This window comes from Lissotriton helveticus, chromosome 3_1 (assembly GCF_964261635.1).
Source record: "Lissotriton helveticus chromosome 3_1, aLisHel1.1, whole genome shotgun sequence".
NCBI lineage: Eukaryota > Metazoa > Chordata > Amphibia > Caudata > Salamandridae > Lissotriton > Lissotriton helveticus.
In genome coordinates this window covers 1,103,162,221-1,103,176,808 of record NC_136061.1, presented here as the reverse complement: position 1 = coordinate 1,103,176,808, position 14,588 = coordinate 1,103,162,221, and the positions used below count along the sequence as shown (strand labels likewise).

The 14,588-nt window shown below is 49.0% G+C and overlaps 1 protein-coding gene across 3 annotated transcripts in view; it reads right to left on the bottom strand.

The window, feature by feature from the left end:
• The window catches only part of WDSUB1 (WD repeat, sterile alpha motif and U-box domain containing 1), a 321,017-nt gene that overhangs the window by 269,896 nt on the left and 36,533 nt on the right, over positions 1 to 14,588 (bottom strand). For 2 of the 3 annotated variants that reach the window (XM_078681698.1, XM_078681697.1), the window contains one exon: positions 1,802 to 2,223. The exons of the other annotated variant lie outside the window; for it this stretch is intronic. In XM_078681698.1, the coding sequence (XP_078537824.1) occupies positions 1,802 to 2,199 (398 nt within the window). In that variant the 5' untranslated portion in view covers positions 2,200 to 2,223. The remainder of the gene's footprint in view (positions 1 to 1,801; positions 2,224 to 14,588) is intronic. 3 annotated transcript variants of the gene reach the window in all.

The window sequence follows — 14,588 nt, the reverse complement described above, 5'->3', positions numbered from 1 at the left end:
TGATCTGGCAAAACATAATGCACGGTGGGAGGCAGCATTGGGGGAAACTGATATTTCTATTGCAGAGGCTTTAGATAGGGCTAACAGTTTTTTTATCCGCAATCCTGAAAGCACAATTTTTTGAAACAGCATTTAATTTGTATTATACTCCTGCGCGTATGCGCAAATGGGGCGATCACTACGATGGAAGATGTTATCGCTGTGGGAGTGAAAATGCAGACAGTCTACATATATTTTTCACTTGTGTTAAACTTAATTTTTTCATCCAGGGTATAGAAAAGTTATTTTTTAATATTTTTGGGCAATCGCTAAAAATAACGCCTGCCCTAATGCTCTAGGCATGGGACAGGTGGTTAAGAAAGAGAGCCTTTTGTATAATCACCGGTATTTATTGTTTGTCGCAATGACTGTAGCCCGATTATGTATAGCCGCAAAATGGTCCTGATCCACCAATTTTCGAGACCTGGCGGGCAAAAATGTATAATTTAGTTAACCTTGAACTGAGCCTTTACTCTATAAAGGGGGAACGGAAACGAAAAATAGGACTGTGTATTTGGGAAGAATTTTCTGATTATATGAATACATGATGTAATCCCATTTTGATTTACTTAATTTAAGTCTTTGTATTCAAGCCATATGTAATATTCTTTATAGTTTGATCTCTCTATGGTGTCGCATTTCTCCTATGTTGTTGGAACTGTGTTGAATAAATAAATTTTTTTAAAAAGAAACCTCGGAGTTACACAAATGACCCCTTGCGGAATTCAGCATTTTGTCTACTTTACTAAAATGTATAGCTTTCCAGGATCCATTATTGCTTTCATACTGATTTCTACCATTTACTGGAAGGAGGTTGAAAGCACAAAAAATAGCAAAAATAGGCTAGGTCCCAGAAAAATGCCAAAACTGTGTAGAAAATGTTGGTTTTCTGACAAAAATCTGTCATTCCCTAAAAGCTGGGAAAATGGTGATTTCAACCCCACAAACCCTTTTTTGATACCATTTGCAGGGAAAAACCCAGACGCTTTCATTTGCAGCACTTTTTCCCCTTTTTTTTCTAAAAAAAAAAAAAAAAAATTAGCTGTATTTTGTCTAATTTCTGGGACCCCTCCAGGGAAATCCACAAACCCTGGGTGCCTTTAGAATCCCCATGATGTTGGAAGAAAAGGACGCAAATTTGGCGTGGATACCTTATGTGGTCAAAAAGCTACAGGGGCCTAACTAAGCGCGCACTACTCCAAATAGCTAAAAAACAGGCTTAGCATAGGGGGGAAAAGTCCTAGCAGCGAAGGGGTTAACATCCCCATGTTTGTTGGCAGTGCCTTTAAAAATGCTCCAAGCCTGAGTCCCATTTTCTGACTTAGTTCTTCAAGTCAAGAGTAAGGTATTGCCTTGATCATTTACTGCACAAATGTTTAATATGTGACAAACTGCATTTCTACAATTTCTGCCGGCCATTGTACATTTGGTAAAGTATCATTCTCATGTTCCAGCAAATAACTTAGAAATGTTGAATCTCTTTCATGGCAACACAAGAGTGAAGTTGTGATAACTTAGATGAGACTCTGTCCCCAGATACTGTAGCTGTTGCAAAGTCTGCTAGTACCACCAGAGGACAGTAATCTAATAACGTTAGTACTGCAGGATATTGTGAATGTTGTAGGGGCAATTGATGTACTATGGGGATTCATGATCTGCATAATCTTTTATGGTAAATATGGATGGCCATCCCATTATGTAACATAGAAGCAACTTACCTAAATATAAAATGAACAAGGACTCCGTCTACAGCAATGCTCACCTGTGAAACTTTAATGACTGAACGTTCCATAAAACCACAGTGCCATCAGCTCCACCAGAAACCAAATATGTTGATTGAGGGGAAAATCTGCAGACTCGAACAGGGCTACTGCTGGGATGTTCAAGTACTGCCAGTGTGTGTCCATTTTGAGTATTCCATAACATAACAGTACCATCAGTAGAACATGAAGCTAAAATATCACCAAGAGGAGAGAAGCAACAGCAATGAACAGCATATGTGTGACCTTTCAGTGGAGAATAAGTAAGTTCAACAAAGTCACTCATCCCGTACACACGGATGGTTTTGTCCATGGAACATGTTGCCATGTAATAGGAGGAAAAGGCACAGCAGTTGACATCATCACTATGGTCGGCTAGCGTTTGAATAAGTGTCACCATCTTAACAACATATCGAAGAGTGGCCTGTAACATGAAAATAACACTTTGTTTAATCTTTTATAATACAGGTTGTTTTCAAAAGTACATACCAAAAACAATACAGAGCACCTCTACAATCTTATTAAGTACTATCCACAGTGCAATATTCATCTACTCCTGCGCACCACGCCACCTCCCACAACAAACATTTGCTCAGTTAAAGTTCAAAACTGCTTGCAGGAATTTTCAGAACTACAATGGTTTAGTCTTAATCTATGTTTGGAATTCTTAGTCAACAACAGTTTCGGTGATAAGGTACCACAAGCACAGCATGACCTTCATTGGTCGACAACTCTAACAGCTAAGTCTGTTATTTCTCCCAAAAATATTTCAGAAACCTGTCCATAGCAGTAGAAATAAATGATCATTGTTTAAAAGTGCACAATCTCCCATTTCACATACCAAAACATTGCAGAGTCTAGGCAACCAGTTATTCACTTCTGGGGTCTGTGTTGACTTCTGGAAGTCTCCACCTGTCCAAATGGCCGCTGCTAAATGCTTCTAGATAAGCTCACTTCTAACTTCGCTAAGGTCATGCTTTTAGGCACCATCTCTCTCTCCTGGTGGCTTTCTTGCACTATGACCACCTCCTTTCATAGACCGTCTTCTTCACCTTACTTTAAAATGATCCCAGAGCCCGTTTCAAGATGGCAGACATGTTCTTGCTACCAGTCAGGTCTCTCTTCAGATCCCTGGCTGCTCCCTTTTTTCGATGAATTCTTACACCTAACAGGATCAGATAGGATTCTACCACATACTAGGTGTGAAGCTAAAGAGTGTAATAGGGCTCTGAGAATGAATGTGAATAGATTCATTCTGTCAGCCCATTTGAGATCAGTAAGTCAAAAGAAGGAGTGGTAAGGCTGCCCTTTCTTATGCCACCCGTCTTGCACCATTCAGTGATGGGTAATCCCTGCTAATTAGCCAATAGTAGACGCTGCCCTGCTCTTCCTGGACTCAGAGGCATGACGTTGTCTTCTGTGCAAGAGTCGTTAACTCTCTTTGGCATGGCATATGTGTGTATTCCAGGTCTGTATGTGTAATGAGTGGCAGAGCTGATTTTAAGCCACTTCTGGCTCAGAGACACCACAGTAAGTGCTTATAAAGGTACTTTTCCTGTATAGTTATCAAAATTATGATTTCACTCTTCAATTGGATATTTAAAACTATGGTGAAAATAACATTAAAACACTTTTCTTGGGATGTGGCCTAGCAAGCCATCATGGCGGTCGCACTGTAGGCGAGCTCCGCTGAGCCGGTCATTAAAATCCTTCAATTATCCTGCTTTTACAACTGTCGCCGCCGTGGAAACACTGCAAGGGGGGGGGCTGAGTGCCACGGGTAATCTACGGCGGTGTTCTTGACCGTCCCCAGGCGTGTTCCAGCCCTTTCTGATGAGGTACATGGCCGGCGGGCCCTGTGGCGAGCCTGAGACGGTGTGGCGCAGCTGAGCCGGACACGGCAGTGACTGGAGCCGAGCGCTGTCCTGCCCTGGGGCCGACATCGTGTTCCAGCTGTGTGTCGCTGTCTGCGGAGAGGCGGCGACCAGTGTAGTGCGGATATCCTGATGCGGAGGGGCTGGGGCGGCCTGGTGAGTCGACGGAGAAACCCTCCCTCCCCCCTGCATTTCTACTGAGCCCTGCTTTGCTTGAGGCTCCGTAGCTCCGACAAAGCTCCTGGGGTGGTGTGCGAACCCCGTGTGTCACCCTGCCCCCGCTCCTGTGGTTAGATTGGGCCACGAGTGGGGAGGAAGAGAGTGGTGGTGCTGTGAGGGGCCGCACGTCCGGACAGACAGTGGGTGTTTCGGCCGGCCTCTGCTTTGGGGAACTCCTGTGCTTCCCCTGTGGTGTCAAATTTAGGCCCTGGCAGTGAATACCTGCCTGCAGCGTGGTGGTGGACGGTGCAGTGCTGGTGGGCCGTTGTGGAGGGGGTGAGGCCCGTTGGATTTGCGGAGGGTTCTCCCCCCTCCTCCTGCATCCCTACAGGGATATGCTGCTTTCTGACCGCAAGTGATCTGTCACCCCAGGGGGGCTTCTGGCCAGTTTATCCTGGGGGTGCGTGTGGACCCCATCCCTGTAGCCCTGTCCCCACATCGGTGGTCGGATCGGGCCACGCACAGGAGGTGTGAGGGTTGTGAGGATGTACTCGGTCTAGTAGTTGGGATGGGAGGAGTCCATGGGGTTGGGGGAAGAGGAGGAGCATAGACAGGAAAGGGGCAGTTAGAGTAGGGACAGGGACCTGAGTAGAAGCAATTATTAAAGCTCCATAATCAAGATATACTTGTCTGTCATCATTGAAGCAAAGACACGACAACTGGCGACGAGGGTGGGATGGTGCAGCCTGTCACCCACAGAAACCCACGAAGAAGTGTCCCTTTCCCTAGCAGCGTGAACGAAAGAACGCTGTGGAGACACGTGTGTCCAAAGTGGGTCCGCCGCCCAGATCAAGAGGCCAGCGGTAATTATCCCTGCTCCGCGACATACTGGTCGCGTAAGAGCCCAGAGGAATTAAACGCCATCGAGTGCCGGAGTGTTTTGAAGCCGGGCGCTGTTTCGCGCCAAATCGCGGCTCACTCCCGATTTATTTATTTTATTTTCAAAGTTTTATATAGCGCGAACAAGATCTTCACAGATATCAGAGCGCTTTACATAGAGGGGTACATGAGGGAACATAGTCAAACAATAAATCAATAGATCACATAGTACAAATAGGTGGCTGCAAGCCATCACGTGAGTAATAAAACAACTCATACAAATAAGTAAATGAGTCAAGCATGCAAAACAGATCGGTGCAAGGTGTTGACAGAGTTCGAGATGGTAGATCAAGTGTATTTAGCCATGAGGATAGCTTTTACTTCTTTTTTGAAGAGTGTAGTGGAAGAGATAAGCCTGGTTTCGGGAGGGAGTGAGTTCCAAATCCTAGGCGCCAATCCTGAGAAGGAGTGCTTGTAAGTTTTTTCCTTCCGGAATCTTCGAGGTTTCAGCAGAAGATTGTTTGTGCCTCTCGTGTTTCTAGTTCCCGCAGAGATTGTCAGTTTCTGAGCGAGGTAGCCGGGTGAGTTTAGGTGTACCGCCTTGTGTGTCATGCAGGCGATTTTCAGCTGTATTCTGGCTTCAAAAGGCAGCCAGTTCAGGGATTTCAAGTCAGGGGTAATGTGGGAGTGCTTTTTAGATCCAGTGATGAGTCTCGCTGCAGCATTCAGCGAAGCTCTTAGTGGTGCGGTAGTAGTTAGGGGGAGTCCGCAGAGGGCGGTGCTGCCGTATTCAATACGTGGGATGACTAGCGATTGTACTGCTGTTTGGAAGTCTTTGGCTGGGAGGTAGGGTTTAAGTTTCCTCAGAGTATTGATCTGGAAGTTCGCTCCCTTTGTTGCCTTGCTGATATGTTGCTGCATGTTGAGGTTGGTGTCAAGTGTTATGCCTAAAGATTTTGCTGAATCCACTATGGTCGGTTGGACATTGAGTGCCGTTAGGTGCTTAAGCCATGTTTGTGTGGTAGATATTTCCGTGGGAGGTGAGATCAGAAGGAACTCAGTCTTCATAGCGTTTAGTTTGAGGTGGTTATCAGCCAGCCAAGATTGGGTGCTCCTGATCGTTGAGTTCAGACGTAAGATGTCTTTGGGGGATTGTAACTTGAGATATAGCTGAGTGTCATCGGCGTACATGTGAAAGTTTACGTTGGATGCTTGTAGCAAGGAGGTGAGAGGTTCCATGACTAGGTTGAACAAAGTTGGGGATAGGGAGGATCCTTGGGGGACGCCTAGCGTTACAGGTATTGGCGAGGACATCAGGTTGTTGCTCTTGAATTTCTGCGACCTGCTGTGAAGAAAGGAAGTTAACCACTTGAGAACAGTTCCAGATAAACCCATTCTTGTATTTAGTAGTTCTAGTAGGTTCTCATGTTTAACGGTGTCGAATGCTGAAGAGAGATCTAGAAGGATGAGGAGGCAGGTGTCGTTTTGGTCTAGCATTTGAAGTGCGTCGTCGATTATGTGAGTCATAGCAGTCTCTGTGCTGTGTCCTGCTCGGAAGCCTGACTGGTGGGCGTTGAGGAGATGGAATTGCTCAATGTGTTTGGTCAATTGTAGTTGTGCGCATTTTTCCAATAGTTTGGCGAGAGTAGGAATATTGGTGATGGGACGATAATTGTTAAGATCAGAGGGGTCGGCTGTAGGTTTCTTTAGTAGAGGTGTGACCTGTCCAATTTTGAGAGAGTCAGGTATGCTTCCTTGTTGGAGAGAGCTGTTGATAATTTTAGTCCAGAGAGGGAGAAGCAAAGGGGTAAAGTCTTTTACTGCGGAGGCAGGGAGGGGGTCCGTGAGGTGATTGGATGGTTTCAGGGTGCTGAGCAGTTTGCCAATTTCTTCTTCCGAGTATGTGCCGAAGGATGTGCCGGCACGCGACGAAAGAAAAGAAGTCGGGTGCCCACCCCGATCGTGCCCACTGCTCCGGTGCCCAAGGAGCGTCTGAAGCGCTGCCCGTGACGAGTGGAAGTGCCCTGACAAAGAGCGCCCGTGCGCGCGAAAATATCCAGCTCACCTCGATGCGCGAGGAATGGTGCCCCCAATGACGAGCTGCAGCGAAGGATGTTCTCTAATCGCACCTGAATGCGTTTGAAGTTCCAAGAGCGTAGAGGGACCAAAGAAACGTGACTGCATGCTGCCGGTGAGTCCTGGAGAACAGGTGTGCCTCGAAAGAATGACTGTGAATGAAGCCTCGTGGGGGCTGAGAGTTCGAGAACAGCAGCCATCTTAGTCAGGCATCTTTCAGGACGACCTCCATGTGCAACTCACTGGCGGCCATTTTGAAGTCAGGCAGCACAAAGGCCTAATCCAACAAGCATTGACGACTGCAAAACAAGCATTGGACATTTGCAAAACAAGCATTGAAGACTGCAAAACAAGCATTGGACATTGCAAAACAAGCACTGATAATTGCAAAACAAGCATTGGAGAGTGCAAGTGCATACAGTGACAGTCGCAGAAACAAGCATTGGGCCTTGCAAAACAAGCACTGATAGTTGCAAAACAAGCATTGGGGAGTGCAAGTGCATACAGTGACAGTCGCAGAAACAAGCATTGGACGTTGCAAAAGCGAGCCCTAGCCTGTACAAAATGTGCGTCGCTAGCGTTTCAGCCCCAGCCATGTCGAACTTGCCAAGCCGGAACGGAGGCAGTGCAGTGGTGGCCGCCCCTGTTGTGCCCATCGTCTCACACTTACGCCCCCCGGAACCGCTGAACCTGGTGGCGGGCGGAAGCATGGGTCCACGGTGGCAGGAGTGGCTTGAAGATTTTGAAGATTACCTAGAAGGGTCAAAAGTCACAGGAGACAGAGACAAACTAATTGCACTTCGCAATCTCGTTGGCAAAGAAATTGGAAAGGTAATCAAAGAACTGCCGACGGATGACAAAGGAACATATGACAAAGTGCGTGATGCACTCAACAGGAAGTTTGTGCACAAAAGAAACGTAGACTACGAGAGCTACGTGTTTCATCAGGCGCGTCAGGACAAAGATGAAATGATGAGCACTTTCATTTCACGACTGCGCCGGCTATCGCAGTACTGCAATTTTGACTCATTTTCAACGGAGGATGCCATCCGACTGAGAGTCATTGAAGGCTGCCATTCTGAGACACTCCGAAGGCGACTGCTAAGAAAGAGCCATGATCTCGATGAGATCGAGGAAATGACGAGAGTATATGACCAAGCAGAAGAGCACGCTAAAACCATGGAGACAGGGAGGAGCGAGAAAAAGGAACAAGCATATTGGACTCAAAGTTCCAGCACTCAGAGAAGATCAAGTGATCAGCAGAGAAGGTCTCGTCCAGCGTCCAGACACATGCACCGAAGTCATCGGCGCTACGAATCAGGAAGGAGAGAAAAGACATCGAGTCATATCAAAAAGCCAGAACGTCAACGGAAATGCTACCAACGTGGGTATGACTTCTCACACACAGACACATGTCCAGCAATGGGCCAACGTGGTCGCAAGAACCATTTCGAAGCCATGTGTGGAGTGTACAGCATGGAGAGAAGGAGTGAAACAACCAGATCTCGACCCGAGGAAAAACGACATCACGCAAAGGCTGTACAAGACCGGGCACTGTCGTCTTCTGGCTCGTCACATTCAAGCAAGAAATCTCGCAGATCCCAATGGACCAGACGGTCACCGTCGAGGGAATCGAGGTCGACTTCTCAAGAGACAGCCTTCACGGATGAATACATATGTATGGTGGCTGACCCGGACCAGCTAAAAAAATATCCTCCCCTAGACATTAAAGTGGGGACTCATGACACCAAATTCGTGCTTGACAGTGGGGCATCTTTGAATTACATGCCTGTGACTGAATATCACAAGATGGAACCACCGCCTGTCCTGAGTCCCGCACATGTCAGAGTATTTACCTGGATGGCAAAGAAGCCACTCCCCTGTCTGGGCAGGTTCGCTACATTGCTCAAGCACGAGTCCACAGCCGTACCGGCTTACATTCATGTCATTGAGGGACCAGAGGCTGGTTGCCTTCTCAGTCTGCCCACGGCAGAGAGACTCAGACTGGTTGAAATTTTATACAGGGTCCATGACAACCCAGATATTGTCCGGAAATTTCCCAAGTTGTTTAGTGGACTCGGCAAAATGAACAAGTGTCTATTTCGCCTACACATCAATGACCAAGTGCGCCCTGTTGCTCAACACCCGAGGCGAGTGCCCTTTCACCTTCAGCAGGCTGTTGAGGACGAAATTCAGGAACTCCTTCAAGCGGACATTATCGAGAAGACGTGTCACCGGTCGTGATCGTCCCCAAAAAGGGTACCCCGGAGAAAGTAAGGCTATGTGTGGACATGAGGGTTCCCAACACGGCTATAGAACGGGAGCGACATCCAGGGCCTCACCTGAGTGACATGATATCGGCACTGAACGGTGCCAGGGTATTCTCGAAGTTAGACCTCAACAAGGGTTATCATCAGCTGGAGTTGCACGAAAAGTCAAGGTACATTACGACTTTTGCCATTCACCTGGGTCTGTTTCGATACAAAAGGCTGAGTTTCGGCATCTCCTCTGCAGCGGAAATATTTCAGGAGGTAATACGCCAGACCATCAGGCATATCCCGAATTCCTTAAACTACAGTGATGACATTTTGGTATATGGATCAAACACACAAGAACACGACAAAGCCCTGGATCGAGTATGCCATGCTCTCCTGGAAGCGAATTTAACTCTGAACCCGGATAAGTGTGAATTCCATCAGTCCACTCTTAAATTTTTTGGTCATGTATTTTCTGGGGCTGGAATGAAACCTGACCCCGAAAAGGTTACTGCGCTCAACACCACCAAGAGTCCGCAAGACGTCAGTGATGTCAGATCCTTCCTGGGCATGGCCAGCTATTGCTCCAGATATATCAAGGACTATGCAACTATCAGTCACCCCCTTCGTGCCCTCACGAAGCAAGGACAACCGTTTGTGTGGAGCCCCCAGTGTGAGCGGGCGTTCCAAGAAATTAAGCGAGCAGTGGAATCGGCGAATAATTTGGCCTATTTCAACACCAAAAGGAAAACGGAGATTACGGTGGATGCCAGTCCAGTGGGTTTGGGTGCCATCTTGGCTCAATATGACAGTGACACTGAGCGGCGTCACATTGTCGTGTGGGCGTGTGAACACTTCCACGTATTCATCTTCGGCAAACATTTTACCATGATCACGGATCACCAGGCCCTTGTCACCATTTTCGGTAATCCCAAGGCCAAGATGCCGCCCGCATTGAAAGATGGGGTCTGCGCCTGCAGGAATACACGTTCATCATCATTCACAAACCCGGGAAAGGTGAGAATCCGGCGGACTACATGTCCAGACACCCTCAAGCGTCCCATGACTCACATCCGTCAATGGCTGAGGAATATATACACTTTGTGGTAAGTGTAGCCCGACCACCGGAAGTTCCGTTAGAAGCAATCAAGGATGCTACGGCACAGGACAACATCCTCCAAAAGGTCGTGCGCCGATTACACACACATCGCTGGAGACATGACAGCGAGGACGAAGCAAGTGACCCCCAACACGCCAGGAAATGCAAGCTTTCCGACATATCAGTGATGAGTTGTCAGCGACCTCAGAGGGGCTCCTGCTGAGGGACCATCGGATTGTAATCCCGCGGCAGCTCCGTCAAGGAGTGGTCAACCTGGCACATGAAGGGCATAGGGGAGTCGTTGCCACAAAGAGAGCTTTAAGGGAGAGAGTCTGGTTCCCGCAACTAGATCAAATGGTGGAGCTCACCCTGAAGGATTGTCCCCAATGCCAACTGGTGAAGTCGGGAGAGCCTTCAGCTCCCCTTCAAATGACTCCATTGCCCAAAGGGGTATGGCAGGAACTTGCCATGGACTTTTACGGACCCCTCCAGTCAGGCAGGTATGTGGTAGCTATCATGGATGAGTACTCAAGATTCCCGATAGCTCAATTTGTGTCTTCCACTAATGCCTCCAGCACAATTGCCGTGCTAGACGAAGTGTTTGCAGCCTGGGGTGTACCCAAGGAACTCAAGACAGACAATGGTCCTCCATTCAATGGCCATGAATTCAGTGAGTTTGCAAAGCATTTGAATTTTCGACATAGAAAGATTACACCGTTGTGGCCCCAAGCCAATGGCACCATCGAGCGGTTCATGGCCACCCTGAAAAAGACTTTTCAACAGGCCACGTTGGGAAAAAAAGGACTTACAAGTAGCTCTGAATGAAGTGCTAAGAGCGTATTGGACTACTACCACTGGAAAATGTCCTGCCACGCTTATGCTGGGGCGGCCTATCAGGACGAGGATCCCGACGTGGGAAAGGGCTCTGACACCAGTGTCTTCAACACGCCTCCATAGAGAAACTGCAAAGGCTGACCAAGCAGGAAAGAGATGGATGAAAATGTATGCAGACACCAGACGGCGTGCCAAGTCCCCATCCTTTCGAACAGGAGATTGTGTAGTGGTCAAACAAGAGCAGACCAAGAAAACGGATTGTCGGTTCAAGGAAGAACCTTTGATAATCACTCAGCAAAAGGGCACCATGATCACTGCTGAATCTGAGCAAAGAAGGATCACCCGAAATGTGTCCCATTTTCAGAAATGTACCCCGGGCATGAAAGAGATCCTTAATGGAGATACAGCACACCGAGATGGTGGCGGATTGAGTTAAACGAGTCCAACCCTGAGACTTGACCGGCCCAATGAAGATGCGCTTGCAGATGCGGGACCGCGTCTCCGACCACGAAGAGACATACTTAAACCAAAGAGACTGATTGAGGAAATGGACTAGAAAATGTGAAAGTTTTTGTTAACAAAGGGGGAGATGTGATGATGTACTCGGTCTAGTAGTTGGGATGGGAGGAGTCCAGGGGTTGGGGGAAGAGGAGGAGCATAGACAGGAAAGGGGCAGTTAGAGTAGGGACAGGGACCTGAGTAGAAGCAATTAATAAAGCTCCATAATCAAGATTTACTTGTCTGTCATCATTGAAGCAAAGACACGACAAGGGTGACTGTGTGCGTTGAGGCCGGCTTTTGTTTTGGGGGCTCCCGGCTCTGTGCTATATCCTCCGCCTAAAGGTGCTGACGCTCTATCGACGGTCATATCAGGCCGTTTGAGCTCTAGGGGATGCATGAGTGACTTTGGGTGTTGTATTGTGGCCCACTCGGCTTTGTGCGGCGGAGCCGTCTCCAGTGGGACCGTGGCCGGTTTCCCCGCGTGTGCGCTTTCCTCCCCGCTGTAAGATCGGCGACCGGGTCGGGCTGCGATTGGAGTGAGTGCGTGGGGGCTCCTGTGACACCCTGTGTGAACCGGTAATAGTGGCATGGCTAGCGGACTGGGGGCCTATTCCTAGGTGGTGGTGTCATGCCCCTCCCACGTAGGGGTGGCCTCTTCATCATCGTTTTTGCTGGGCATACTGTGTGGAGGTTCCACCTGGTGTTGGAGCCTCGCCCTAGGTGATACCATGACGAGAGATAAGCATTCGGGGGGCCCGGCTAAGCAAAGCACCATGGACCGCTTCACTGGTCCCACGGCCTCGGCGTCGGAGCAGGAGGGTGCACAGGGCGGAGTCCTGGACAATGCTGCCCTTATGACGGCAATTATGCAGTACCGCACAGTCCTCGAGATCAAAATAGGGGAGGAGGGTTCTGAGGTCTTACTCCTCCGCCAGGACCTGCGCAATGCGACAGAGTGCATTACAGCAGCAGAAAACGGGGTCTCTGGAGTGGAGGACTCCATCAGTACTTTACAAAGGAAAGTAGCATCCTTGGAGACCCTCACTAGGGGCCTGGTGTCTCGTGTGGTGGATGCGGATGGGAAGGCACGGAGAAGTAATCTGTGCTTTGTGGGGTTCAAGGAGGGCTGTGAGGGAGGGGAGTATGGAACATTTCTCGACCAAATGGCTGGTCAGTTGGTTCCCCTCAGAATCCATGTCTAACTGCTTTGTCATTGAGAGGGCGCATTTGGGCCCTCATGCAGAAGCCGCCACCGGGAGTGCGACCATGACCAGTCATAGCGCAAATCCTGAATTATCACGACTGGGACGCTATCCTGAAACAAACCCGCCTTAAGGAACCACTGCATTGCGAAAATGCTCATATTCTGATCTTTCCAGACTACACTCGCCTGGTCCAGCAGAAGGGCCAATCCTCTATGGCCGCGAAGACCCGCCTACACGACTTGAAGTTGCTGTATGCTCTCCCGTATCCTGCTAAGCTGAGGGTGGTTTATCAGTCACAAATTTTATTTTTTGATTCTCCGGAGGACGTTTTCCACTGAAAGGACGAGACAGTAAGGGTGCATTCGCAAACACCACCAAGACTGGAGTCCGACTCGTCAACGAGTGACTCCGCCCGCAAGCCACCTAAACCTAAAGTCAAAAGCACAGGCACTCAAGATCCAGACGTCGTTCGAAGTCCCATAGGAATGCCAGTAATTTGTCTCAGTGCCCCACTCAGGGAGGCTGGCCTCGTGACTTCTTCGGGACTTTCCTGGCGGACAAATTTACTCACATATCTGTTTAGGCGGTCGAAGCATATGATCAGGCTATCATCCCCTGTGGGCCTTAGCAGTCCAGGGGACAGCTCAGGTTTCATGAGGAGGCTTCTGGGGATCCATTGGCGGAAGTGGGCCGGGGGGCTCCCGTTGGGGTCACCATGCCGCCTTCACCGCGACAGACACTTCAGTGGTTCTGAGGTATTGGGGTGGGGGGTTGGAGTTGGGCGGGATGTCTTTGTTCATTATTAGTACGTTTTCTAATCGTTCATCAGAGGTTTTTTGTTTCACTGGTTACGTTTTGGGGGATTGTTTTGCTTTCAGTGCACTGTCATATTGCTGCAATGTGCCGCTGTGTCTTTACATGTCACCGCAGGTCCTGCTCATTGTGTTTATTGTTTCTCTAGATGTCTGCCCCTGTAGTTAGCCCACGGCCGACTGCCGGGGCCCTTAGGATTGTGAGTTGGAATGTCAGAGGGGTGCTGGATAAGGTAAAGAGGGGGGCTGTCTACTGGGCTGATGTTCTTATGTTGCAGGAGACACATTTATTGAGTACTAAGGCCCTTTGCTTACGGAGATCTGGGTATTCCCAGGTTTTCCACTCCGGGTTCACAAGGGGTTCCTGTGGGGTGGCTCTACTCATCCACCGCAGGGCCCCATATGTCCACTCCAGGACGTGGGCAGATACTCAGGGGAGGTATGTCTTTATCCAAGGATCTATTTATAAAGAACGGGTGGTGCTGGGTAGTGTCTTTGCCCCTCCCCCTTTGTCCTGGACATTGGCTGAACGCATTATGACTTTGTGGGAGGATGTTACGGATGGAGGGACAGCTGTAGGTGGTGACTGGAATGATGTGATGGATGGGGCTCGAGATAGGTGGTGACGGGGAGGGAACGCCAGCTGTGGGCCACTCAACTAAATTATCCGCTCTGGTATCGGGTCTGGGCTGGGTGGACTTCTGGCGACTGCAGCATGCGGGGGAGCAGGGTTATACATATTTCTCTGCTGTACATGAATCGTTCTCACGGTTGGACTAAGTCTTTGTGCGGGCTGCGGTGGCTTGGAGAGTGAAGGACGCAGAGATCCTTCCTAGGGGTCTATCTGATTATTCCCCGGTTGCGCTCACGCTACGGTTCGGCCCTGCGAGGCCACCATTTCGTTGGCGTCTTTCCCCCTGCCATCTGCAAGACGACCAGTATAGGGATCATTTGGGACAGGTCACTGATCAATATTTAGATCTTAATGTGGGTTCAGTGGCAACCGCAGCACCGCTGTGGGAAGCGATGAAGTCTACAATGCGGGGAGTGGACATATCTTATTGCTCCGCGGCGCGGCGGACTAAGGAGGAGTCC